The 23,605-nt window shown below is 45.7% G+C and overlaps 7 protein-coding genes across 7 annotated transcripts; 5 read left to right on the forward strand and 2 right to left on the reverse strand.

The window, feature by feature from the left end:
- Nucleotides 1–342: 342 nt before the first annotated feature.
- On the forward strand, nucleotides 343–2,389 carry SERLADRAFT_439911 (uncharacterized protein; the record flags this gene model as incomplete). Its single annotated transcript, XM_007320349.1, has 10 exons — nucleotides 343–367; nucleotides 442–484; nucleotides 541–823; nucleotides 875–1,275; nucleotides 1,320–1,444; nucleotides 1,495–1,665; nucleotides 1,744–1,910; nucleotides 1,962–2,174; nucleotides 2,223–2,229; nucleotides 2,277–2,389. 10 exons carry the CDS (start codon nucleotides 343–345, stop codon nucleotides 2,387–2,389), a joined length of 1,548 nt encoding a protein of 515 aa, XP_007320411.1.
- A 570-nt stretch (nucleotides 2,390–2,959) lies between these two features.
- Nucleotides 2,960–3,828, reverse strand: SERLADRAFT_471976 (uncharacterized protein; the record flags this gene model as incomplete). The annotated part of the gene is made up of 4 exons (XM_007320350.1): nucleotides 2,960–3,035; nucleotides 3,426–3,500; nucleotides 3,550–3,644; nucleotides 3,709–3,828. The coding sequence occupies 4 exons, from the start codon at nucleotides 3,751–3,753 to the stop codon at nucleotides 2,960–2,962; spliced, it is 291 nt and encodes a 96-aa protein (XP_007320412.1).
- Nucleotides 3,829–8,473: 4,645 nt separating this feature from the next.
- On the forward strand, nucleotides 8,474–8,744 carry SERLADRAFT_439912 (uncharacterized protein; the record flags this gene model as incomplete). Its single annotated transcript, XM_007320351.1, has 2 exons — nucleotides 8,474–8,638; nucleotides 8,688–8,744. 2 exons carry the CDS (start codon nucleotides 8,474–8,476, stop codon nucleotides 8,742–8,744), a joined length of 222 nt encoding a protein of 73 aa, XP_007320413.1.
- A 161-nt stretch (nucleotides 8,745–8,905) lies between these two features.
- SERLADRAFT_439913 (uncharacterized protein) lies at nucleotides 8,906–10,474 on the reverse strand (the record flags this gene model as incomplete). Its single annotated transcript, XM_007320352.1, has 5 exons — nucleotides 8,906–9,168; nucleotides 9,272–9,437; nucleotides 9,489–9,724; nucleotides 9,809–9,959; nucleotides 10,010–10,474. 5 exons carry the CDS (start codon nucleotides 10,472–10,474, stop codon nucleotides 8,906–8,908), a joined length of 1,281 nt encoding a protein of 426 aa, XP_007320414.1.
- Nucleotides 10,475–11,356: 882 nt separating this feature from the next.
- Nucleotides 11,357–12,487, forward strand: SERLADRAFT_439914 (uncharacterized protein; the record flags this gene model as incomplete). The annotated part of the gene is made up of 2 exons (XM_007320353.1): nucleotides 11,357–11,571; nucleotides 11,620–12,487. The coding sequence occupies 2 exons, from the start codon at nucleotides 11,357–11,359 to the stop codon at nucleotides 12,485–12,487; spliced, it is 1,083 nt and encodes a 360-aa protein (XP_007320415.1).
- Nucleotides 12,488–16,535: 4,048 nt separating this feature from the next.
- On the forward strand, nucleotides 16,536–17,504 carry SERLADRAFT_471979 (uncharacterized protein; the record flags this gene model as incomplete). Its single annotated transcript, XM_007320354.1, has 5 exons — nucleotides 16,536–16,588; nucleotides 16,637–16,695; nucleotides 16,753–16,839; nucleotides 16,888–17,116; nucleotides 17,173–17,504. 4 exons carry the CDS (start codon nucleotides 16,546–16,548, stop codon nucleotides 16,966–16,968), a joined length of 270 nt encoding a protein of 89 aa, XP_007320416.1.
- Nucleotides 17,505–17,891: 387 nt separating this feature from the next.
- On the forward strand, nucleotides 17,892–22,070 carry SERLADRAFT_450833 (uncharacterized protein; the record flags this gene model as incomplete). Its single annotated transcript, XM_007320355.1, has 5 exons — nucleotides 17,892–18,128; nucleotides 18,183–18,534; nucleotides 18,592–18,894; nucleotides 18,947–21,522; nucleotides 21,589–22,070. The coding sequence occupies 5 exons, from the start codon at nucleotides 17,892–17,894 to the stop codon at nucleotides 21,691–21,693; spliced, it is 3,573 nt and encodes a 1,190-aa protein (XP_007320417.1).
- Between the last annotated feature and the right edge of the window lie 1,535 nt (nucleotides 22,071–23,605).

A 23,605-nucleotide genomic window follows, 5' to 3' on the forward strand; every position in this document is an offset into this window, starting at 1 on the left:
TATACTTGTCACTAAGCCCCTATCTTCTATAAATTCAACTATCCCTCCTCCTCAAAACCCACACTCATACACCTCTGGGTTTTACTTTGAAGGATCTTTATATGTACCACCCCACGAACAACCAGACCACTCCACTGTTCTAGGAGGCAAAGCCCATAAACAAGTTCCGTGGAATCTGGGAGGATTGTGTGTTAGTTTTTTTTTTGTGTGTGGTTTTCTAACAGCAGTTCTCATCATCGACAGCGGCCGATCAGTTCCTTGAGAGTCAAACTTACCAGAACAAGCTTGTCGGGCAGATCAAGGGGCTACTTGCTAAAGAACACATCCACATCCACCAGCAACATGAGTCAGAAGAAAAAATCCGAAAGTATGAAGAAGTACAAGAATTGACTAAGCAAAACATTAATTTACGACAAAAAAACCACCACCTACTGCAAGCAGTTTCACGCCTGCAAACCACCCTGGATCATCAAACAAATTCTGCGTAAGTGACCTATACAACCTGAATTCTCTACTGACAGTCTTTTTTATATATTCTAGTGCAGGAATATCTACCATCTATCCGAGCGACTCTGTGTTGCATGCTGCCAACCCACCCCCAGCACGTTCAGTAGTATCTACAACTGAAGCCCAGCCCCCCCAGCCCCGCCCCGATCAATACCCATTTGAGATTCTATGGGAATTTGATGACTGCAAAAAGGACGAGGACGCTGGACTAACAGCTCAGAACCCCGCTCAACCTGCAATGGAACGTGCTGTCCGGCATGCTGATGGCACCATGATCTCCAGCAAGGAATGGACCGCCATCAAAGCTACCACCCGTGTCGCTCAAAACAAGCTCGAGCAGTTGCCCCTGCCAAAGTGTTGATCCCAGAAACGGTCGCAAAATTACTATCAATCTGCGTACCCGGCTCAGTGGGCAGCTATCATCCAAGAGATGGAGCAGCAACAGCCACTGCTAACTCTATGTTCAAACCATTGGAAGGCTGAACATGTCCTTGGCCAAATGTTGAGGTCTAGTAAGCTGGTTGATGAGGTGGCTATTAGCAACAACGATGAAGATGCAACTCTCATTGCTATCCCGTCAGGAACAGGAACAGGAACAGGAACAGGAGCGGAAGCTCAAAAACAACGTCGAGCAAGGTCGAGTGTCTCGGAAACGGCGAAGAAACAACGGCCAGTGAGCAGCACAGCTCCAAAGGCCATGTCAGAGGTACAGATGAGGATGGACAACTCATCCTCGGACACATTGATGCCTCCACCCACTACCGGCCAGTCCTTTTTTTCTTCTTCTCTTACTACTACTATACTGACATCAGATTTTCAGTACCTATTCAAAAATCACTTCCTCCCCCATCATTTCTGTCTGTCTCCTCAAATAAAGGGTCCAAAAAATACAACGTCGACTTTATAGAGGTCAGCTCCTCTATCCTTGACTTGAAAAGTACGTTCTTTTCATTATTTTTCACTTATTCATACACTAACAAAATCTAGCTATCATAACTCGCAACTTCGACTCCAACTCCTTCGGTATCAACCTTTTTGACGCTATGGAACTCTCTACAGACTTCTCCCCCGGCCCCCCTTCCTCTCTTATGCTTGAATTTATTGAGCGCATTGAGCGTGCTGACCCCAATTCCCCTGAATTCGATGAGGATGACCATGGTGTTTCATGGGGCCATCATCAGTTTACGTCAGGTTCAATGACGTCTTCCTCTGTACTAACATCTTGGACTGCAATAGGTAATTGCGAGACGGCAAGACGTCTAATCGCTGCAACGATCAAGACCTGTAAAGTTGCGAGGCACATATGTTTCCAGGAAAAGATTTTGTCCTTGACCTTCCTTGCCGACAACTATCTCAACAATATACTCAAACAAATCTGGGCTGCCTGGAAGGCAGCTGGAGGAGTAAGTTCTTTCCCTCATTTCATAATATTCAAACTGATGCTATCTTTACAGCCGGTATCTAAGGGAAAGGCTTCTTCAACGGTCTCTATGACATCAGCCTCTGTGTCTTTCATTTCGGCAGCTACAGAACCCCCCTCTTCTGTCTTGTCAGCATCGGCTCTCACTTTCCTTGCCTCAGTGGCCACCTCTGTCTCGTCGATGGAACAATCCACAGTGGGTGGGTCAGATTTGGCCAGCAAAGATAATTGTCGTGCAGGGTTACAAGTAAGTCATCACCAAGGTCCATCGATATATCTATTAACTCACGTTCAGTTTACAGGTTTTGTTGATTTTACCACTTCGATATCATCTAACATGGTTTCACAGATCTGGTCGCCGTTATCCTGGCCTTACCTATCAAGAAACAGCCCTCCGAGGTGGAAGTCGAGTCTATTATGTCCAAGGCAAGTCACCCGCTATATCTCTTACTAAACTACTAAATTACATTACTATTACAGCGGAAGGCGAAGAATGTAACGTCCAAATCCAAGAAGTAATCAGTTATTCTCTTGTCGTCGTCATCATGTTCTTTAGGAAATTTTTTTGTTGTCATCATTGTGTATATGCTTTTCTTTTGGACTGATCAGGAGCTCTTGTCATCATTATGTTGTGATTTTTGTATGCTTTTGTATGTTCTTGTATGCTCTGTGCTACTGGGACTCCGCAATGTAACTACATTGGATTTAATATTGGACTTTGATTGACTGTTACTGGACTTCGAATGACTGTTATCGTGTCAATCGGACTACATTGGATTGCAGATGAACTGGACCTTGCTGGACTCTCACTGGACTATGTTCCCCGAGAAATAAGACTTCATTGGACTCGTTACAGGACTATTTATACGGATTCTAGTCATAGTTCTTGCATATCAGACTGTTGCTGGACTATTATTGACTACACGTGACTACACTTTTTACTGAGCATAACTTACACTGCAAAAAAACTCAGATTATGCAATATCACAATGTCCCGAAAATCCCCACATATTTGTAGTCTCCCTTGCTTACCTAACTCAATATATGATAAGTCAATATCTTGTAAATAAGGTCTGCACCAAAGTAAGGCCATTTGGCGTGAACCCCCCCTTCTGTCACGACTTGAACCAGAAGCGCTAATCTGAGCGCTAGTTTCCTTTTTCATTTTCTTTGATATCTGATCACATGACAGATAAGATATGTTAAGCTGCTGCTTTAGCGCGGATAACATAATACGTAGTTATATCAGATCACGTGACCATCATGTGACTAAAGTCTAGAACCATTACAAAGAACATCAGTCAGCGCCTCATGGCTGCTGCATGTTAGATCAGTCAGCACCTCATGGCTGACTTTCAGAAACATATATATAGTAGACCACCATGTACATACTTTCCTCAGTTGTTGATTAATTCTCAATCGCTATTTGTAATGCTACTTGTTTGATTTGAGCCTTCATCCCTCCGTTAACTCGGTATAGGGGATAAGGGTTTTACACCTTCGGTGCCAATAACACGAATATTGAGCTCTTTTGCACCTCAATTTTAAACTCAACAACTCCGATTGAATATGGCTTAGCATCACAGTAAAGGCTAGCTATTGCTTCAACCAGTGTAACTCACCACTTAGCCTTTGTGTGAATCAGTAGAGTTGATAGTGAAGCTCTCAGATGACAAACAATGCTAGTTTCAAATTTTTCTTCCATCCCAAACAGATGCTGAGCCATTGAGATAGTGAAACTGTCAGCCACTCTAAAATGCCGCTACGAATTGCAGACACACCTGAACCAAAACATGGGCAAAAAGAAATGGGATATTCAGAGTCATATAGGTTCAAGGTGCTACATAATTGTTGTAGTTGTGATACAATAGTAGGGATCATATACATAACATTTGTTCTCTACAGTAGCCGTTTCAGCTGAAACCTTTATGTGCTTTTTCCTGGTGTGACTAGCCACAAAATGCCGAGTTCAAGCCGAATGTGCCGCTCATGGTGCCTTCTCTATTACTACCAAAGCGGGGGTTCCTGCCAAAGGTCCTTACTTCGGACCAGACTAACATATTTGCCTCATTCCAACCACATGTCAATCAGATCACCCCACATCAAAATGACTTGGAAATGAAACGGGTTCTACTCACATTACAAGTAGATCACAACCAGGTATCAACCACATTTTCACTTGTGTAATCTGCGTAGTTAGATTTTTGATAATAATATAATAATGACTGGGAACATATGTTAGTGTATTATATAATATTCACCAGTACAGTGTAACACCGGTCCTTGACACACAAGATGTAAATATGTGGATAAAAGTAATACTACATTGATTGCTGTACTTCAAGTGAGCTAGGCTTTGAGATCAGACTGAAATACATTATATTATGGACTAGAAATAACAAGTTATGCATGCATAAGCCTCATTGTGAGGCAACAATAAACTATAACAAAAACAAAACCTGTTCTCCTACTGCACTTGCAGGGAGTAAGAGGTTCAATGAGCTTAAGATGCTAGTAAATATAGCAAGTAGAGGATTTGGGAGTAAACTCAAGGGTTTCGGTTGAGGAGTAAAGTGGGTAAATCAAGTAATAGAAAACTAAAGAGCTATACATGCGATGTGTAGGGTTTATATAGCTAACCGTCCGTTCCTCAGACCGAAAGGAGAATAAACAAAAAGTGGTCTGAGGAATAAATCATCAAATAAGAAAAAGGGAACAACTATCATACAACTTTAACTTGATTAATCAGCGGGTGAGAGAATTGTACTAATAATAGATGTTTGTCACGTGTGTTCAGGAACCGTATCCTCATGATGAGGTACAATCCTGATCAAAGTGTTTATTAGTATATCCAGACCTTGATGGGGGTTGGAGCTGGTTGGTGAGATGCCTACTACCAGTCCCTACCCATTGTGCTGGCTGGCTGGGAGTGATACCCAGTCTCTGATCTGTGATATAAAGTGGTAGCGGTGGTTAAGAAAGCCTGTGAGGGCTATGAGAAGTAAGATAGCAAATGATACCTCTAGCCCTAGAGCCAGAGGTGTAACGGGAAAAGTGTTCGAGAACCAAGACATAGAGAAAATAAGAAAAAGGTAAAATGGTCCTTACACTCATCAGGATGCGAAGAAATGTGAAGGTGTCATTGTCACTGCAAACAAGTCCTTGACACAGTGTGACGAACACAATAAATTCCTTTTTTGGTCATGTGACAAACACAACCGCTTCCGTTGTCTGCTGAGAGTTGCGCTTTGCTGTACTAGCAATCTTCTGAGTCACTGCTATCACCATCACTGTCTCCTTGTGCTGGAATGCTCTCTATTTGCTGCTGGACAATATCCTTCCTCCGTGGCCTTGTGGGCTTCTCTGGCATGTATTTTCTTGGTAAGCCCTCTTCAGTCAACTTCTCGCACTCTGACTCCCATCTTGTCATAGCATCAGTATGTTTTGCAAGTTGTGTCTGCCACTCCCTCTCCATGGCTCCCTTCTCCAATTGTCGGGCTTCTTTCTTGGCTCTCCTGGTTTCCCTTGCAGTCTTTTTATCCGTCTTTCATTGTTCTGTCTGCTCAACTTCAAGAATAAATTCATCACTAGTCAAATGTCGGCCCTTGCCCTCAGGAAACAGCTTGGTGCGTTCATTCTCCTTCTGATTCTCTTTTGCATAAAGGGCCTGACCTTGTTTCATTGTGAAAATATCTTTGATTACGAGCCGAGCATGGGCTCCCTCGATGATTGCATCCCGGCCTTGTACATGTTGCTTAGGCAAGCATTAGACTGTCCCAAAGTTCTGAGGCATATAATTGCAGGTTGTTGTCGATGATGAGAACTGCTGTTAGAAAACCACACACAAAAAAAAAACTAACACACAATCCTCCCAGATTCCACGGAACTTGTTTATGGGCTTTGCCTCCTAGAACAGTGGAGTGGTCTGGTTGTTCGTGGGGTGGTACATATAAAGATCCTTCAAAGTAAAACCCAGAGGTGTATGAGTGTGGGTTTTGAGGAGGAGGGATAGTTGAATTTATAGAAGATAGGGGCTTAGTGACAAGTATAGATGAGCACTACCTTGCTAATTGTAGCACAAGGTAGGTTTGAGAACGACGAGGATGACGAGGTGACGAGGTTCCCAGTGATAGCAGGCTCCTGACGCACAAACTGTAGTGCTCAGAAGGACTCTAATCGAAAGGGATAACAATGACTTCAAAAGTGGGAAGTGATGATGACAGCAATTAACAGTGGTAGCAGTGGGAAGTGTTGTGACCACACTGGATCACAAGTAGCAGAGAGTAGTGAACTTGAGATTAGAGAAGAAGTCTGGAATTGAGTTCTTGTTTTTTTTTTACAAGGTAAAATACAGGGGTTTATATAGTGAAAGAAAAGTAGGCTATGCACAGTATAGCTGTGCAAAAAGAATGAGAAAGAACATGAAGGAAAGAATGTATGCTGACAAATCCTGCGTAGATGTTACAGGATAAGATGTTAGTTTTGGTGATTCTGCACCTTTGTGCTACCTATATATTTTCATTCCTTTCTCTATCTATTCTTCTATCATTCACTATTGATTGTGTTCTCTATTATTTCGCCTTTGTGGCTGCTTTGTTTACCTTTGTTTACAAAACTTCGGACAGTATTGCAGAGTCCAATGCTTCCTATTCTCTAGTTACTCACATTGGACTCTAGTTCCAGTCCCTGATTAAAGAAAGGGATAGAACAATGAATGCTGTGAGTAATGTCACAGGTTTGTACAGCCATAAAGTAAAGTCCAATAGCAAAAAGAGAGCAGGAAAATCATGATGTCATGGGAAGATGCAGTAAAAAAAGGGCAAGGCAAAACACTATCAGTATCAACACAGTTCCTTTATTGTCAGTCAGACATTCTAAAAAAATATGTGTCCATAAAAATGATTCAAAAATCAAAAATAATCGCACTGTAAATGAATGTTCTGCTGAAAAAAAAAGAAACTGGAGCCACCGGTCCACCACCTAGTCCAAATCCGACAGTTCCATGGCCTTACCAATGGACTGGTTGTGTTGGACCACCTGATCAAACAAGGGAGGGAGAGGAGTAGTTCCAATTTGGAACAAGTGAGTCCCAGGCAGCGTGTGGTAGGTGTAGCTATAGCGAAGACAATGGACAAAAGATAAGTGTACCCAAGTGAATGGGACAGCGATGAACATGGGCGATGCAAGGGGATGAACCTTCTCCAGCTCAAAAACTACCCACCCACACTCCAACCAGGCAAGACGAGCGACTGATGTTTTGATAGTATATGATGGCAGATCGACGTCATGAAGATGGACCTGTTGCCCTATTTGGACCGGCCGCCGGGGCTTTGCTGATATCAGCAGTGGCACGTGGTAGTCAACGGATCGGCGACGGAAGCGGATAGGAAGTGGTGACATCAGAAATGGTGGGGGTGCAAATAAGATGAGAAGGAGGAGGGTGGAGGTGATGAAAAAGTGGATTAGAATGGGGATCCAGAAACGACCGTCAGGTGAGAATAAAAAGGAGAGGAAGGGGCCCATAGTGGGGCTAGGCAAAGGAAGGGGAGTAAGGGAAACGACAAAAGTGAGGGCGCAATGCAATGTGTAGCCAGTGGCGACGCAAAAGTTTGCCGAAATGCCGAAACACGGAAAGTACCGAATGGAAAAGCAAAGGTGAGCGTGACTGGATTGCCTAATAGAGGTGGTGCTGATCAGCCACAAGTTCAAAACAGGCAATATTAATTACTATTTCACGTGGCACTGTGCCTGTGTGGCGCAAAGGTGAGTCTTTTGAATATTTGCTTTGTTATTGACACCTGTCCATGCTACCAATCAACTTTGGTGCATGACACTGAGCAAGTGAACCTAAACAGACATGCAGGTGGAGAAATGGAGTACACACTCATGTGTGATTGAGTGGAGAAAAACAGACTCTACAAGATGGTGTGTAAATATATTTTCTTTGCCATATTATTACTCACATTCTATTATATTGATGGTCGTCTATTTCGCTCCCAGACAATGCTACTGTGCAAGAGAAGAGGCTAGTAAACTGAGTTATCAAGGAGAAAGGTTTACAGCGAGGGACGCTCCATTCACATAATGGAGGCCTTATTTCAGATCAAGTCTTATATCCCACACATATAAAGAAGTACACCAATATTAGAAGACTTCCTCACATTGAAGTATACAGCCTCCTTCTCAGTTTTGTTCACTCAAGTTGGCCTGATCAGATCATTGTCGACGATCTCACTAGTGAACCTGGTGCTGTGCTGTTCTCATCTCTCTATTCTACTAATATCTTTCCATATATAACGAACAATGGGATCAGATATGGGTGTTCCACAGCAACTCAAACTCAAGCGGATTGTTATGCCTGCGTTGACTTTGCAGGGTCTCACATCCCTTGTGAAGTTATCTATCATCTCAAGATTAAGATTAGCAATAAACCGGACCTCAGTTGCTCAATTGTACATCGTATAGTTGCTGATAACCATATACCTTTATTTCCATGGAGTCTATAGTGAGTATTTTCCTCGTGTTTGTTTGCTTAATCACACCTGCATGAGTTTGACTGACCTTGGCATCTACATGGCCTATGCCAAGCGTTTCCAACCACTCGAAGTGATCTTTTCCAAACAATTGGCCTCAGCAGTTGCAATTATCCCTATCACTCTCAATTCAGAAGTGTTCACCGAGCCTGTATGGATAGTACACTCTTTTGACTGTGTAAGTAGCATTTATTTCTATATTAATAAGCTTATAAACACCTATGCAGAGTGGCATTGAACAATGTAGCGACGACTGGCTCGAGGATATGGATCAAGACGACTAACATAATTACCCCAGCACCTCATCATCATCATCATCAAATAACTCGTTCCGGTGAGTCCCTTCCAGTATCTTGTCTATATTCTGCTGTGCCTTGACAGTTGACTCCCTCTCCTTGGCAACTCATTTGATCCTGATGAATATCTTCTCACCATCATTCCCAGATCATTTTCTCTTTCGTCTCGCTTGGTTACCACCTGTCAAATCATCATCAACTGGGTCTTCATCGTCACCCCAAGCATTTCCATTGTGCGCAAGCTGGGAGAGGCCCACAATGCTTGAATACTCAGGTAGTGCAAGTAAGTCTGGTTTAATTTGCCATACACGAAGTCGGTTCTTGAGGAGTTTTGCTGATGGAATCTTGTAGTTTGCGATTGGATGACCTCGGATATGAGGGGTCATAGCTTTTTCTTTATTGGGATTGGGATCTTTGATGGCATCCAGGTCATCGTAAATCTGTTGGAGCTGCAAAAACTAAGGTTACAAAGTTTGTTTTGTCTATATCTGACTTGGAGACTTTTACTTAGTCACTGTGATAGTGTGGAGCATGGCTAATGTATTTTTTGAGCTCATTAGATGTTGGCCTATAATCTGGATCATCCTTGTTGTCCAACATGGCATTAATGATAAATGCGGCATCAAATTTTGGGTCGGTATAAACAGAAAGTGGGCGTTTATGAATGTGTTGGTCAAGTTTCTGGGGTGAATTGATCAGGTGTGTTTATTAATCACTCTCTTAATCACTTACTGACTGTGCCCTTGAGTTTCTATGGGCCTTGGAGATGGGCAAACTAACTGGAGCGTCATCTTCAAGTTTGTTGTCATCTAGATTTTGAAGTTCGGCTGCTTCAAGTTGTTGCTGGTGAGTCTCCCACTCTCTTTCTTTTCTTTCTTTGGTACAAAACTGTCTGGCCATGTACTGATATTTCTTGCATATTCGGAATTTTAAGTCCTTTGGCAGTAGAACACGGAGCATCCCACTGGCTATTGGGATTTTGGCAGGTGCGTTGTTCATGAACCATGATTAGATCTCAACTAAATTCTTGTTGTTTGGATTTACATCAGCACTAAGGACCCAGTTGTACCGTTGGAGAGGCTTCTGTGTCGCAGGGTCTTTAGGCCACATGCTAGGGTCTATGGTGGAAGGGAAGGCAGGCAGGCTCTTTGCTTCAAGATTGTCAAAACCAATTTTTCTGGCGAAGGCCTCGTTTATAGCATCCTACAAAAGTGAGTGTTATTTTATTGATCCTATGTATTATCAGAGCTGACCTTGACAGGCTTGGAAATAGCCGCTTCAAGACTCAAGCTCTCTCGCTGCTCTGGTGAGAGTGATTCAAGATCAACTGTCGCTGGATCAACGTCATTCAACAGGCTAGTGAGTATTGGTTGTGCCCCATCTATGTCCCCTCTCATTCCTGTCATCTCTTCTTCATGCTCCTCCATGTTCTTGTCGTTGTCACACTTGATACACTGCACCCCCATCCCTCTATTCAAAACAGCAACCTGTTTTTTCAGGTTCTCAATGTCCGCTTGCATCTGCTTATATCCACTTTGTAGCGCAAGATTTTCTGCATTCAATACTTTCACTTGTTTGTCTGTCATGTCCCTGTAAGCTTGGTTAGTCTCCTTCATATTCTCTATTTCTTTAACAGCTGCTTTTAATAACAAGAGATTTGTATTAGGTGCTCTTTCGCTTGAGGGAGGTTCAGGATTGGGACCATTAGGGTGGGGCATGGTTTTGGAGTGCTTTTGTGGGGTTTTGAGGGGAGGAATTAGGCATTTCATTGTTTGATAGTCATATATACATGTATTCTTGTCTGTCTACTCTATGAACAAAGTTTGTTTTCTGTCTGATTGACCTCGAGCAAGCGAGGATATTAATCTGTCCATTAGTATGGGGGACCGGGTTGATTCCCGTATAATTACAGTGTAACACCGGTCCTTGACACATCATGGTTCCTTGACACAGTGTGATTTAACTTGCGTTATCCTACCTGTAGGATCTCAAGCATCTTGTAGCATGTAGGTCAGTATGTAATTTTTTATTTCCCAAGCAATAGAGTGCTCTGGGTGATCTGATCAAACTGTATGAAGTATTTTTTAGCAAAAAAGGGGCATATGTAGTGCACATCAAGTTTTGTATGGTATCTCATAGTTTAATTTGGCACTACAGTACATCTTAAATGTGACAGCAACAATATATAGGGGTATATTCATTCTAGAGTAGACTTCTGGCCCACTGAAGGTGGTGTTGTAACATAGGCAGCACATGAGAATACTTGCCAGTGCAATCAGCTGTTTGAGCGTGACAAGACTCAGATACCGTGAGAATTTAGTTTAACGTATCTGGATCATTTTATGCACTGTGTCTGTGCTTCTAAAATCACACCATCTCCGTTTATCTAAACATAGAGCCCATTCAAGCTCAAATGGTCAACTACACAAATTCTATTGCATCAAAGAAGAAGACCAAACATGAAGAAAGTGATGTGAAAATGGCACGAGCTCTTCATGCATATTGTCTTGAGAAGATGAAACCAAATGGAGAGAGTTGTGGTGTTCGGCAAATTGCAAAGCAATGTGGAGTAGGATGGAGGACTCTATCAAGACTTTACAATGGAGGAACAGCTATGTCTGACTTTAATATTACCAAGCCGAGTAGTTGGGATGAAGGGAGCAAAGCGGCAACTTCAGCAGGGCAGTGGAGATCGCGGGAATGTCACTGCAATCATAACTGTGTGTGCGGATGGCACAACAGTGCAGCCCACACTCATTTTCAAGGGCAAGAATATTATGAAAAAGTGGGGGAATAATAATATAGCAAATGGATCGTAAGTCAAATTTGCCAGAAACTAGCCACATCAACTCACTGACACTAGGATTGCTGCATCACCAAATGGCTGGACTGATGGCAAGCTTGGACTGTATTGGATCCAAGACTTTAACATAAAAATAAGAGAAAAAGCAAATGGCCAGACTTGGGTACTCTTCCTTGACGGACACTCCTCTCATCACACATCAGCACTGCTTTGTTATGCCCAAGAAAATAAGATTGAAATACTTACCTACCCGCCTCACACAACCCATGCTCTACAGGGTCTAGATGTTATCTGCTTCGCCATCTACAAGACTGCCTGGAAAGATGAGGTGAAAAAATTTGAGAAGCAAGAGAAGCATAAAGTTACCACTGCTGACTTCACAGGAGTGTCCAGCAGAGCCTTCTTACATGCTTTCACTCCAGAGGTTGTCCGCTCCTCATTTGCAGCTACTGGCATCTTTCCATTCAACCAGAATATCATATCTACTTCACAGATGAAGCCAAGTGAAGCCACATCTGTGAAAGGATCATTCCCTATGCAACAAGCAAGTCCTGTACGGGCCATCATGGCAGTGTACCAATATCATCAGCCAACATCATTAGAAACCTCACCAAACACTCACAGGCCTATCATATCCTCCAAAAATCCACAAACTCCCACCCGACATCACCCAAATGCACCACTTGATGATAGCATTGATCCAGCACTTTTCACTCCCTCAAAACAAGTTCGGATCATGACTGCTAGCCTGGCAAAAACAGCATCTGGGAGCTTTCTTGTGTTGAAGGCTCTAGTTACATCTTCCAGTCTGATTACAAAGCCTGTTCTCGAAGGCCCACCAGATATACCAATTCCCAAGTGGTCCCTCGTAGCTTCTACAGTCTCTGTATCTGAGATGTTGCACAATGATGTCATGCACCAAAGTTGATTGGTAGCATGGACAGGTGTCAATAACGAAGTGAATATTCAAAAAGACTCACCTTTGCGCCACACAGGCACAGTGCCACGTGAAATAGTAATTAATATTGCCTGTTTTGAACTTGTGGCTGATCAGCACCACCTCTATTAGGCAATCCAGTCACGCTCACCTTTGCTTTTCCATTCGGTACTTTCCGTGTTTCGGCATTTCGGCAAACTTTTGCGTCGCCACTGGCTACACATTGCATTGCGCCCTCACTTTTGTCGTTTCCCTTACTCCCCTTCCTTTGCCTAGCCCCACTATGGGCCCCTTCCTCTCCTTTTTATTCTCACCTGACGGTCGTTTCTGGATCCCCATTCTAATCCACTTTTTCATCACCTCCACCCTCCTCCTTCTCATCTTATTTGCACCCCCACCATTTCTGATGTCACCACTTCCTATCCGCTTCCGTCGCCGATCCGTTGACTACCACGTGCCACTGCTGATATCAGCAAAGCCCCGGCGGCCGGTCCAAATAGGGCAACAGGTCCATCTTCATGACGTCGATCTGCCATCATATACTATCAAAACATCAGTCGCTCGTCTTGCCTGGTTGGAGTGTGGGTGGGTAGTTTTTGAGCTGGAGAAGGTTCATCCCCTTGCATCGCCCATGTTCATCGCTGTCCCATTCACTTGGGTACACTTATCTTTTGTCCATTGTCTTCGCTATAGCTACACCTACCACACGCTGCCTGGGACTCACTTGTTCCAAATTGGAACTACTCCTCTCCCTCCCTTGTTTGATCAGGTGGTCCAACACAACCAGTCCATTGGTAAGGCCATGGAACTGTCGGATTTGGACTAGGTGGTGGACCGGTGGCTCCAGTTTCTTTTTTTTTCAGCAGAACATTCATTTACAGTGCGATTATTTTTGATTTTTGAATCATTTTTATGGACACATATTTTTTTAGAATGTCTGACTGACAATAAAGGAACTGTGTTGATACTGATAGTGTTTTGCCTTGCCCTTTTTTTACTGCATCTTCCCATGACATCATGATTTTCCTGCTCTCTTTTTGCTATTGGACTTTACTTTATGGCTGTACAAACCTGTGACATTACTCACAGCATTCATTGTTCTATCCCTTTCTTTAATCAGGGACTGGAACTAGAGTCCAATGTGAGTAACTAGAGAATAGGAAGCATTGGACTCTGCAATACTGTCCGAAGTTTTGTAAACAAAGGTAAACAAAGCAGCCACAAAGGCGAAATAATAGAGAACACAATCAATAGTGAATGATAGAAGAATAGATAGAGAAAGGAATGAAAATATATAGGTAGCACAAAGGTGCAGAATCACCAAAACTAACATCTTATCCTGTAACATCTACGCAGGATTTGTCAGCATACATTCTTTCCTTCATGTTCTTTCTCATTCTTTTTGCACAGCTATACTGTGCATAGCCTACTTTTCTTTCACTATATAAACCCCTGTATTTTACCTTGTAAAAAAAAAACAAGAACTCAATTCCAGACTTCTTCTCTAATCTCAAGTTCACTACTCTCTGCTACTTGTGATCCAGTGTGGTCACAACACTTCCCACTGCTACCACTGTTAATTGCTGTCATCATCACTTCCCACTTTTGAAGTCATTGTTATCCCTTTCGATTAGAGTCCTTCTGAGCACTACAGTTTGTGCGTCAGGAGCCTGCTATCACTGGGAACCTCGTCACCTCGTCATCCTCGTCGTTCTCAAACCTACCTTGTGCTACAATTAGCAAGGTAGTGCTCATCTATACTTGTCACTAAGCCCCTATCTTCTATAAATTCAACTATCCCTCCTCCTCAAAACCCACACTCATACACCTCTGGGTTTTACTTTGAAGGATCTTTATATGTACCACCCCACGAACAACCAGACCACTCCACTGTTCTAGGAGGCAAAGCCCATAAACAAGTTCCGTGGAATCTGGGAGGATTGTGTGTTAGTTTGTTTTTGTGTGTGGTTTTCTAACAGCAGTTCTCATCATCGACACCGCTGCCCCATCGGCCTGGAATATCGCCATCAAGACCATTGGAGAGCTGGAGGGTCATCTTGGCGACGAACAGCAAGTTGCGCTAATTGACCTTCTGTGTGATAACGAGCGCATGATGAACTATTACCTGGCTATCATTGAGACTGGGCGGGAAAACCTGCGTAAAATATGGGTGGATAAGAGGTTAGCCCAGCTTGCTGCATACCCATCAAGCTATACCACTAACAACTGAAGTTTTTCTCTCTTATTTTATGTAGCCCTTTTCTTACATTGTATCTCTTTTGCTGTTGTTGTATCTGTATTTTTTGCTAGCCCCACTCAATAAAGTATTGCATCAGAACTTGCTCGTGTAATTTGTCAGAGAAAAAACATCGGGGTACTACCTGATCTTCCATGCTATTCATTGTCAGCTGCTAACATGGCTAAGGCCTCCTCATCCAATGTGGCTGGATCCCCTCTCGCCCTCAACTCATGATGGTAATCAACCCACATTTGTCTTGCCACCTCTGCACGAATGGAGTTGCCGCAAAATCTTGCAGCTTCGTTGGGAGCTACATTTGATAATGTCCCAAAGTTATTGATAGGTGCACTCTTGTCGGGCAACAGGAGATCATGGAGCTCGTTCAGATCGTAGATACGAATGGCATTGTGGATAGCACAAAGGGCTGATGGAATATGAGCCTGTAGTGAGATGTCATATTCTGGCGCACATGAGAGGATCCTGAATCGATGTTTCAAGACCCCAAAGATCCATTCAATGCAGTTCCGGGCCTGAGCATGGCGCAAATTGAATAGTTCCCGCTCATTCTTCAGCCTGACAGCTGCACAACCCCACTTGGCAAGATGGTACCGTTCACTACGGTAGGGAACCATCAGCTGGTCACACGATGCAAAACCAGCGTCAGCAAGGTAAAATTTTCCTTCGGGAACACACAAATTGTGCTTTTGAGCGTCTAGATAAATGGATGCATCAGCTGCAGAGCCCTCCCAGCCAGTCAGAATGTAGAGAAACTGCAAGTCGAACAAACAGCATGCCAGAACGTTCTGGGACACACTGCCTTTGCAGTTTCGAGACATGTGGCGTTCGGAAGCGGGGGGACTGCAAGGTATGTGGGTTCCGTCAATTGCACTGAGTGCATCTGCAAAGTAGGGAAAGAATTTGGGGTTGGTGGCAATCTCTGGTGGTGTTGGATCTGTCACTGATGGTAGACGGACGAATGTCGTGTAAATGGGCTTTGACGAGAAGGCAGTTAACATTTCGCGAAAATATCTATAATAGATGTTAGTAGATATAGATAAAATATAGGGAGATAATTGCCTAGATATTGTATCATTGGAGCGTTGGAAACGCTCACCAAGATGTCAAATTGTGAGGCCGTAACGCATCCATATAGAAAGACGGCAAGCTTCTCCTTGAGGTTGACGTGCTTGGAGTCTGTATACCCCGCTTTTTGTAGGATTCGAACAAGAAACCCGAATACTTCTACATGTACCACCAATGCACAACGGATACGCTCCGGATGTCTATCTATGAGCTCCTTCACCCATTGTTGTCCGGTCAGCAAGGAGGTATGATAAGGGCGTTTATTGTAGAGGCCCTCGCCGTAAGACACTACTGCGAGGCCAGCTACATTGGCAGCAAAAACAATGTCATTGTCATCCTGTTGTTGGCGCTGTAAGATTAGTTGGAGTACAACGAGATGTTGTTTTAAACGGGCCCAGCAATCTTCACGATCTTCACTTCTAGCTAGGGTGTTCATTGATTCAGCAATGAAGTGTTACTTCCTAATTGGGGACGTGATCTTTCCGACTCTTTGTAATTGAACTCCGACTCAATTCTGGAGCTGTAAGACGCCCAAGTTTGCGAAAAGACGCGCGCCCGAATGGGCTCTTAATGCAAACAAAGCCGAGCTTGTGCCGAAAATGCTAGCGGAACCTCGAGATCCCCGGTGACTTGATCGGAAAGGGGGGGGTTACGGCATATTCTCACGGTTGCCTTCGCCGCCAGAATAGTCACGGCCAGTTGCTGAATCCAACCGTCAACGTGTACGATGGCAAACTACATTCAAGGACTGCTGGAGGGTAAAATCGTGAGTGTCGACTTTGTCGCTGGCGTGCAATTACTGATACTTGGATGTTAGGACTTTCAAGGCCAAAAAGTGGCAGATGATATCGTGAAGTATGCACTTATTGCCAGCACCGTGTGTCCATTCTCCTTGATATATTTCGCAGTTGTTCATGCATTTGTCTCCTCACAGATTTTCTCGTTTATTCTCGGATTCGCACTTCAGTCGTTACGTGTCACTTTTGGTACTTTAGGGTTTTCAACAATAGTTCTCTGCCTAGTATGTGCTCATTCCCCACTGTGCGCGTTTATTCATTGTGCTCGCCAGGTTGTTCTTCCACCATGGTCAATGTACAACCAACATCCTGTGAAATGGCTACCTGTAGAAGAGACGAAAAAGTCGACGTGATAATGATACCCACCAGTTGATCTTGTGCGTTCGTGACGAAGCTGAGCGCCGGACAGTCCGGGTGAAGTATGTAAATGGACATTTATATTCGGTTGATAATGTTAGCACGTCAGGTACAGGAGAGCCTGAGAGATGTAGGGTGGAACCGGTGAGTTCATTACAGGCTTGATTCTCAAAAGATATTCTTATCTCTTGCTCTGTAAGCTCGGTCATATGATGGCGGTGGGGCTCCGCTGCAGCATCAACTCTGAAAGGCTGATCGTTGGTAAGATACGATAAGATGGTGTAAGTTGGTAGTATAACTGCTGTTTGACATTCACCCGTCATTAAATGGGCCCTAGTTCAGCAAATCTGAACACGATTTGAGTACGGACGTAAATCATTGACACAGGCGCGGCTGATGCTGTGAACTGGCTGTGTACATGTACATCAGCGTTGTGATTGAAAACCAGTGTGCTGTCGTGTAGTGGGTTTCATAGTATGCTAGCTAGACTTGCAAGGATAGAATGAAGAATAAAAATGGAGTGTTGTGTTTTCTGAGTGATTCTGCAGCTAAGCCAAAGAAGGGTGATGAGAACGGACATAATAAGCGCTGGCACCGCCGCGAAACAGGGTGAGGTTGAGGAAAGCTGGGTTGGCGGAGTGACAGTTACTACGGCTTGTCCACTGCGGCGTGTTTTAACGACAGTACGAGCACGACGAGCACGACGTCCAGGACGATGAGCACGTTCCCGCAGCTGAACCGAGTCCCTGAGGACGGGGAGGGGGCAGATATCAGGATGTCGCATGGGGGCGGACAAGAGTTTGATCTGCCCATCTTACAAAAACCATCCCAGCCACAGCAAGCCAGTCCCGAATCCCCACGTCCTCTCCCCGCTCCTGCAACAAGAGCGCTTCAGACGCTCAAGCCTCGTCCAGTATCAATGCCACCACAGGCTTATAACCCGTCGCCCCAGACAAGCTCGTCGGACAGAGACCGCCAGTACATCCCAGATCCAAAACATCGCCAGCACAGGGACAGCTCACATAGAGATGGCTCCTCCTCAAAGCCAAGTCGTACCACCAACAGGCTCTTGGGTGATTATACCCTCACAAAGACCCTTGGCGCTGGCAGTATGGGAAAAGTCAAGCTAGCCATCCACAACGGCACCCAAGAAAAAGTATCTTCGTCCTCGTCCTCCTTGTTCGTGCCTAATCATGTGTTTTTCACCCAGCTCGCTGTCAAAATTCTTCCCCGTGTTCATCCTTCTACTTCACAGCCAAATGGCTCTAATGCGACACCCGAGGCCATCGCTAAACAGGCCTCAAAAGATGCCTCCAAAGAAATTCGCACTATTCGTGAGGCTGCTCTTTCTATGCTTCTTCACCACCCCTACATCTGTGGTATGCGTGAAATGATCGTACACCAACATCACTACTATATGGTATTCGAATACGTCAACGGCGGGCAAATGCTCGACTACATCATCAGCCACGGTCGGCTACGTGAACGGGTCGCTCGCAAGTTCGCTCGTCAAATAGGGAGTGCTCTCGACTATTGTCATCGAAATAACGTTGTGCATCGAGGTCAGTGCCCATGCCTTTCTCATTGACAGGTGGTATAAATCTAATGACTTATTGCAGATCTCAAAATCGAGAATATCCTCATTTCCGAAACTGGTAATATCAAAATCATTGACTTTGGCCTTTCGAATCTCTTTGATCCTGTTGCCCACTTGTCCACTTTCTGTGGTTCCCTCTATTTTGCTGCACCAGAGTTGCTCAACGCAAAAGTGTATACTGGCCCTGAAGTGGATGTATGGAGTTTCGGAGTTGTGCTCTATGTCCTCGTCTGCGGAAAGGTTCCCTTCGATGATCAGAGCATGCCGGCGCTACATGCCAAGATTAAGCGCGGACTAGTGGAGTACCCTGTTTGGCTAAGTGCAGGTAAGCTTCACGCTTCATTCACGCCTCGACCCCGTGCTGACCTTCCAATCAGAATGCAAACATCTTCTATCACGCATGCTGGTGACAAATCCACCTGCACGTGCATCACTAACAGAAGTTCTCGAACACCCGTGGATGCTGCGTGGCTTCAGTGGGGTTCCGGATTCTCACCTCGTGCACCGTGAACCACTGCGCCCAGAGGAGCTTGATAGGCAAGTTATCAGGGGTATGAAAGGATTTGAGTTTGGCTCTGAAGACGATATCGAACGAAGGTTGATTAGCGTCTTGGAATCTGAGGCATACCAGCGTGCTGTGATGGCCTGGGACCGTAAACGGAACGGCCGTAATGGACACAGTCGTTGGGGAGAATCCTTCTCCAACTCGTCCCTCGCCATCGCTTTCGATGGTTCCAACTCCAATGTGCACAAGGTCGACTCATTGTCACCCAAGAAGTCAAAACGGTTCTCTGGTTTTGATTTCTACCGCCGCAAACTCTTCTCACCCGCATCCTCTCCACCAACAACCCCGTCCCACTCACCTCCCACCTCCCAGTCTCATTTATCCATATCCGGGATCAGCGACACCTTCCGCGAACCGCCGGACCCCACAAGGGGCTTCCATCCCCTTATATCCATGTACTATCTAGCTCGCGAAAAACTCGAACGCGAACGCGTCTATGGCCCTGGACATTTCGCAAGCTCACAGCTGTCTCTCCAATCGAATGTCCCTGGTGGGCCTTCCGCAGACGAAGCCAATGGTCCACCGCCTTATCCAACGAAGGCTCTATCCCAACCCATACCGGCCAAGAAAGACCAAGTTCGAGAACTTCAGCAGCCCGTGTCGGCCAAGGCAGACTACGCTATGCAGCTCCCGCGTCTACCGGTTCCAAAGACTTCTCATTATTCTGGGATGTCGTACGATGCCGCTTCTGCTGCTGCGCCATCGCCTACCTCGCCCGCATTCCATGGGCTGCCTCGTGCGCGCGATGCCGGACTTCCTGCCCCTGATGCAAAGCGTACAGACCTTGCGCCTCCTGGCGGGTCCATTTCGGCACAGACCACCCCGACCACACCAACGCCAACACCGAATGCGGCATTACCACGTGCGCCGCCTGCTTCGACCCATCGTAGGAGTCACAGTCTAAGCCAGAGACCGACAGTGCTGCGTGGGTGGGGTGGAATGTTGGGAGGTGCAGGTGCAGATGCAGTAGACGAACGCGCTGAAGAGCCACCCCATTCCGCTGGTCCGGGACTGGGTGAGTTTGCGGAGAAGGAGAATCATGGCGAAGAGGAAGGGGGACGGGCTACTCATGGGCATGATGGAGGTCCGTTGTCTGCTGGTGCAACCCTTGTGAGGAAGTTCGGGACACTTCTTGGGGCTGGTGCGAAAGGAGACGAGAGCAGGAGAGGGCATGGCAGTCTGAATAAAAGGGCTAGCATTATGGGTGTTATCACTTCTCGCCCGTCAGCGGACATGCTGAACGAGAAGGGCGCTACTGGCACTGAAGGCGAGGCTGCTGGCGAGAAGAAGATTGAAGGGAACGAAGCTCCTGGCGCAGATAGTCAGGGAGTAGATGCAACACCTACAACTCTGTCCCCGAGTCAGAGTCATCCAATGCCGGCCGGCCACCGACGGGCTGCTACCATCCTTGATCCACAAGGGCGTACTACTAGGCACGAGCGTCGAAGCAGCACCGGAGGAGCACTTCTTCCAACCATTGGGGGAACCATTGGGCGGCATCGTCGACCATCAACCGGGTATGGGATGGGAGGTGCACGCCCGACGAGCAATATGTTCGGGCGTACTGACGAGGTAGAGGAAGGGCATGAACGGGACACGTCTCATGATGAAAGCACTGACAGAGATGAGAGCTTCAAGGACGAGAGTGCTGCTCACCAAAACGACAAAGATTTCAAACCTTTGTTCCTGAAAGGCTTGTTCAGCGTGGCGACGACGTCGACGAAACCACCTTCCGTGTTGAAGGCAGATATCAAGCGGGTCCTCGATCGTATGCAAGTTCAATATCGGGAAACCAAGGGCGGCTTTGAGTGCATCCATATACCTTCCATTGATGTTTCTTCCGTGTCTGAGGCCGCCTCGCATGGTCGGCATAGCCAGCACCGCAGGCAAGGCTCGGGTGGATCGAATGAGACGGGTAAGACTCGACGTTCGATCGTGAAGAAAGCGTCCAAGCTGTCATTTGGGATGAAATCGAGGGAGAAAGAGAGCCACAAGGAGAAAGAAAAGGAGCACGAGCAATCGTTATCCGAAAAGGACAAAGACCTTCCTCATCGGCCATCGGGGGGTACAGCGCTTAGCATGACGCCAAGTAGTGGCTCGTCTTCCTTCTTCAATGTGTCCTCGAATGCACATACCGTTCTTGGGGAGGGGGCTCGGCAACTAGAGACGAATGGAGCTAGACCAGGATCGATTTTGGACGATCCTTTACCGCGTTCCGGCTCACCTGCGAAAAGCAAGATATTGCCCCCCATACCCCGCGATTTTGCTGCAACACCCCAACCACAGACGTCTAAGACGCCATTCCCCACCGGTGAGGTAGACCGTGAAGTCTTTGAGAGTATGGGTGCGAATACGTTGTCTGTTCGTTTCGAAATCAACATAATCAAGGTGAGCTTTTCATAAATTGTGCCCATGGAACAACTTTCTAACGTGCTATCGTGTGTGCGCTCTCAGGTTCCTTGGTTACCACTACACGGAATACAGTTTCGAAGAGCCGGTGGTGACGGTTGGCAATACCAGATGCTGGCACGACGGGTATTGACTGAATTGAAGCTATAACAAATCATGCCGCCATATTTTTCATTATTCTCTGGGTTTACACACTATCCTTCGCATCGTCATTGAGATATGCTCAAGTTATCATATTTTACTTGTTCTTGTCGATTTTCTTTCAGTTCCTCTTCTTTCGGTCCCGCAGCTTTTCGGAGTCTTCGTTGCCTCTTTATTCTTCCCCTCCTATGGCTAGACACGTCACACACGTTGTGCTTACCTCGTCATGAGTTCGTCGAAACGATCCTACTTATTAACCCATTCATTTTGAATCCCTTTCTACGACATGTATGATGCTTATAGGTGAGGATGTTAATAATACACATCGTGCAATTTTGGATTAGGACTTGCGTAGTATAGCACGAAATCATCAAGTTCACTGATGCTGATTAAAAGCAATTGCAAGGGGTGTGGACAGAATTAGCCTTGCCGGCAAGTGTCAGGATCCCGTGTATGCCCATGTGGGCCCGCCCTTTGTCTTTCGCTACTATCTTTTTTTCTTTATATACCCATCACTAAGGCTTGCACTTTCCAGTGTTCCCGTCGTTCTTTTGCTTTCTTGACATCGCATTTTCCTATAATTCAATGGCAGATCTGACCGTACTGATTTCTCCGACACCTATATATCCCCAGCCCAAACCATATGGTTTCAGTTTTGCCCGTCGCAGTCAAAATGACCTTACTACCAGCCGCCCCGTCATGGTCACTTTGGAGTCTCCAGAATCATCATCTGCTCCTTCATCTCCAGTCAGGGTTCATAACGAGGACTTGCTTTTCCCGCCTGTGAATACGTTCAGGGCTTCCAAGCCAAGGCGTCCTAGACGTCCTGCATCTGCACCGCCCACCAAGACTTCTTTCGATATCGTCTCAGCTGAAGAGGCGCCCCATAAACCCAGAGCGCTATTTGGTCGCAGAATTTTCTCCTCGTTTGCCAGCAGTAACCGGAGCGAGCTTATACGTCCTCCTCCTCCACTTTGTGAGTGCCCCAGAACTATGCAGTATGAAAGAAATGCACGGAATCCTAATTATATCTTCCAGTTCGCCCGACCACGTTTTGGAGAAAGACAAAGCGCTCTGGTGTGACAGGAGCATCCTATTCCCCATCCTCTCATCTCATTCGGCGTTCTACTTTCATAGCAGCCGGTCTTTCGTTGGACAAGCCCATCGCTGACCTGTCTGCGCTTTGCGTCGAGTCCCGTGTTGGATTCGTCGTTCTTGCCCCGGAAGAAAATCCTATTTAATAGCCATCGTCGTGAAAACACCCGATTGTACCATTTATATATGCCCTAAAGTATGACTATGGCTACCCGATCAACAGCCAGTAACTGGACGCCGACATCCTCGATTGTCCTTTCACCACATGTCACTCCATACAACACACATCATGTTCGACAGGCGGTGACCACCGATCTATCGATACCGTCGCTTTCCGATTACTGGTGGCCATACCCCTCATGGGGCGCCATTACTATTGCTGCGATGCCTTCGACCACATCTAGAGGGGTCAATGTTGCTGTATCTACTACATCCCTCGTATCTTCTTCAGACACTGCCAGTTCATCACCTAGTTCGTCCTTGATTCGCATCACCGCCCTTCCACCAGGCGACAGTAACTTGTCTTATCCTCCCCAATCTGGTAAAATCGTTCCGCAAAGTAGCTTCAACCTGATATATCTCGCACCTGTGTTTGCTTTTCTTGGCATTATCTTTGGATGTTTATCCGTGTGGCTCTACTTCCGTTGGTCTGCGAGGCGTACAGGGGGTCATACACGCAGTGTTTCGTTTCAACCGGGGCCACCCTACGTATCTTATGAAAGTGACTATCGCGACCGTACAGCAGATGATGAAGGACAACATGATATGGAAACCGCATCTCTCTTTGCTTTCTTCGGAAGCCCTAGTAAACACTCAATACACGGGG

The sequence above is a fragment of the Serpula lacrymans genome (genome assembly GCF_000218685.1).
Source record: "Serpula lacrymans var. lacrymans S7.9 unplaced genomic scaffold SERLAscaffold_9, whole genome shotgun sequence".
Lineage (NCBI taxonomy): Eukaryota > Fungi > Basidiomycota > Agaricomycetes > Boletales > Serpulaceae > Serpula > Serpula lacrymans.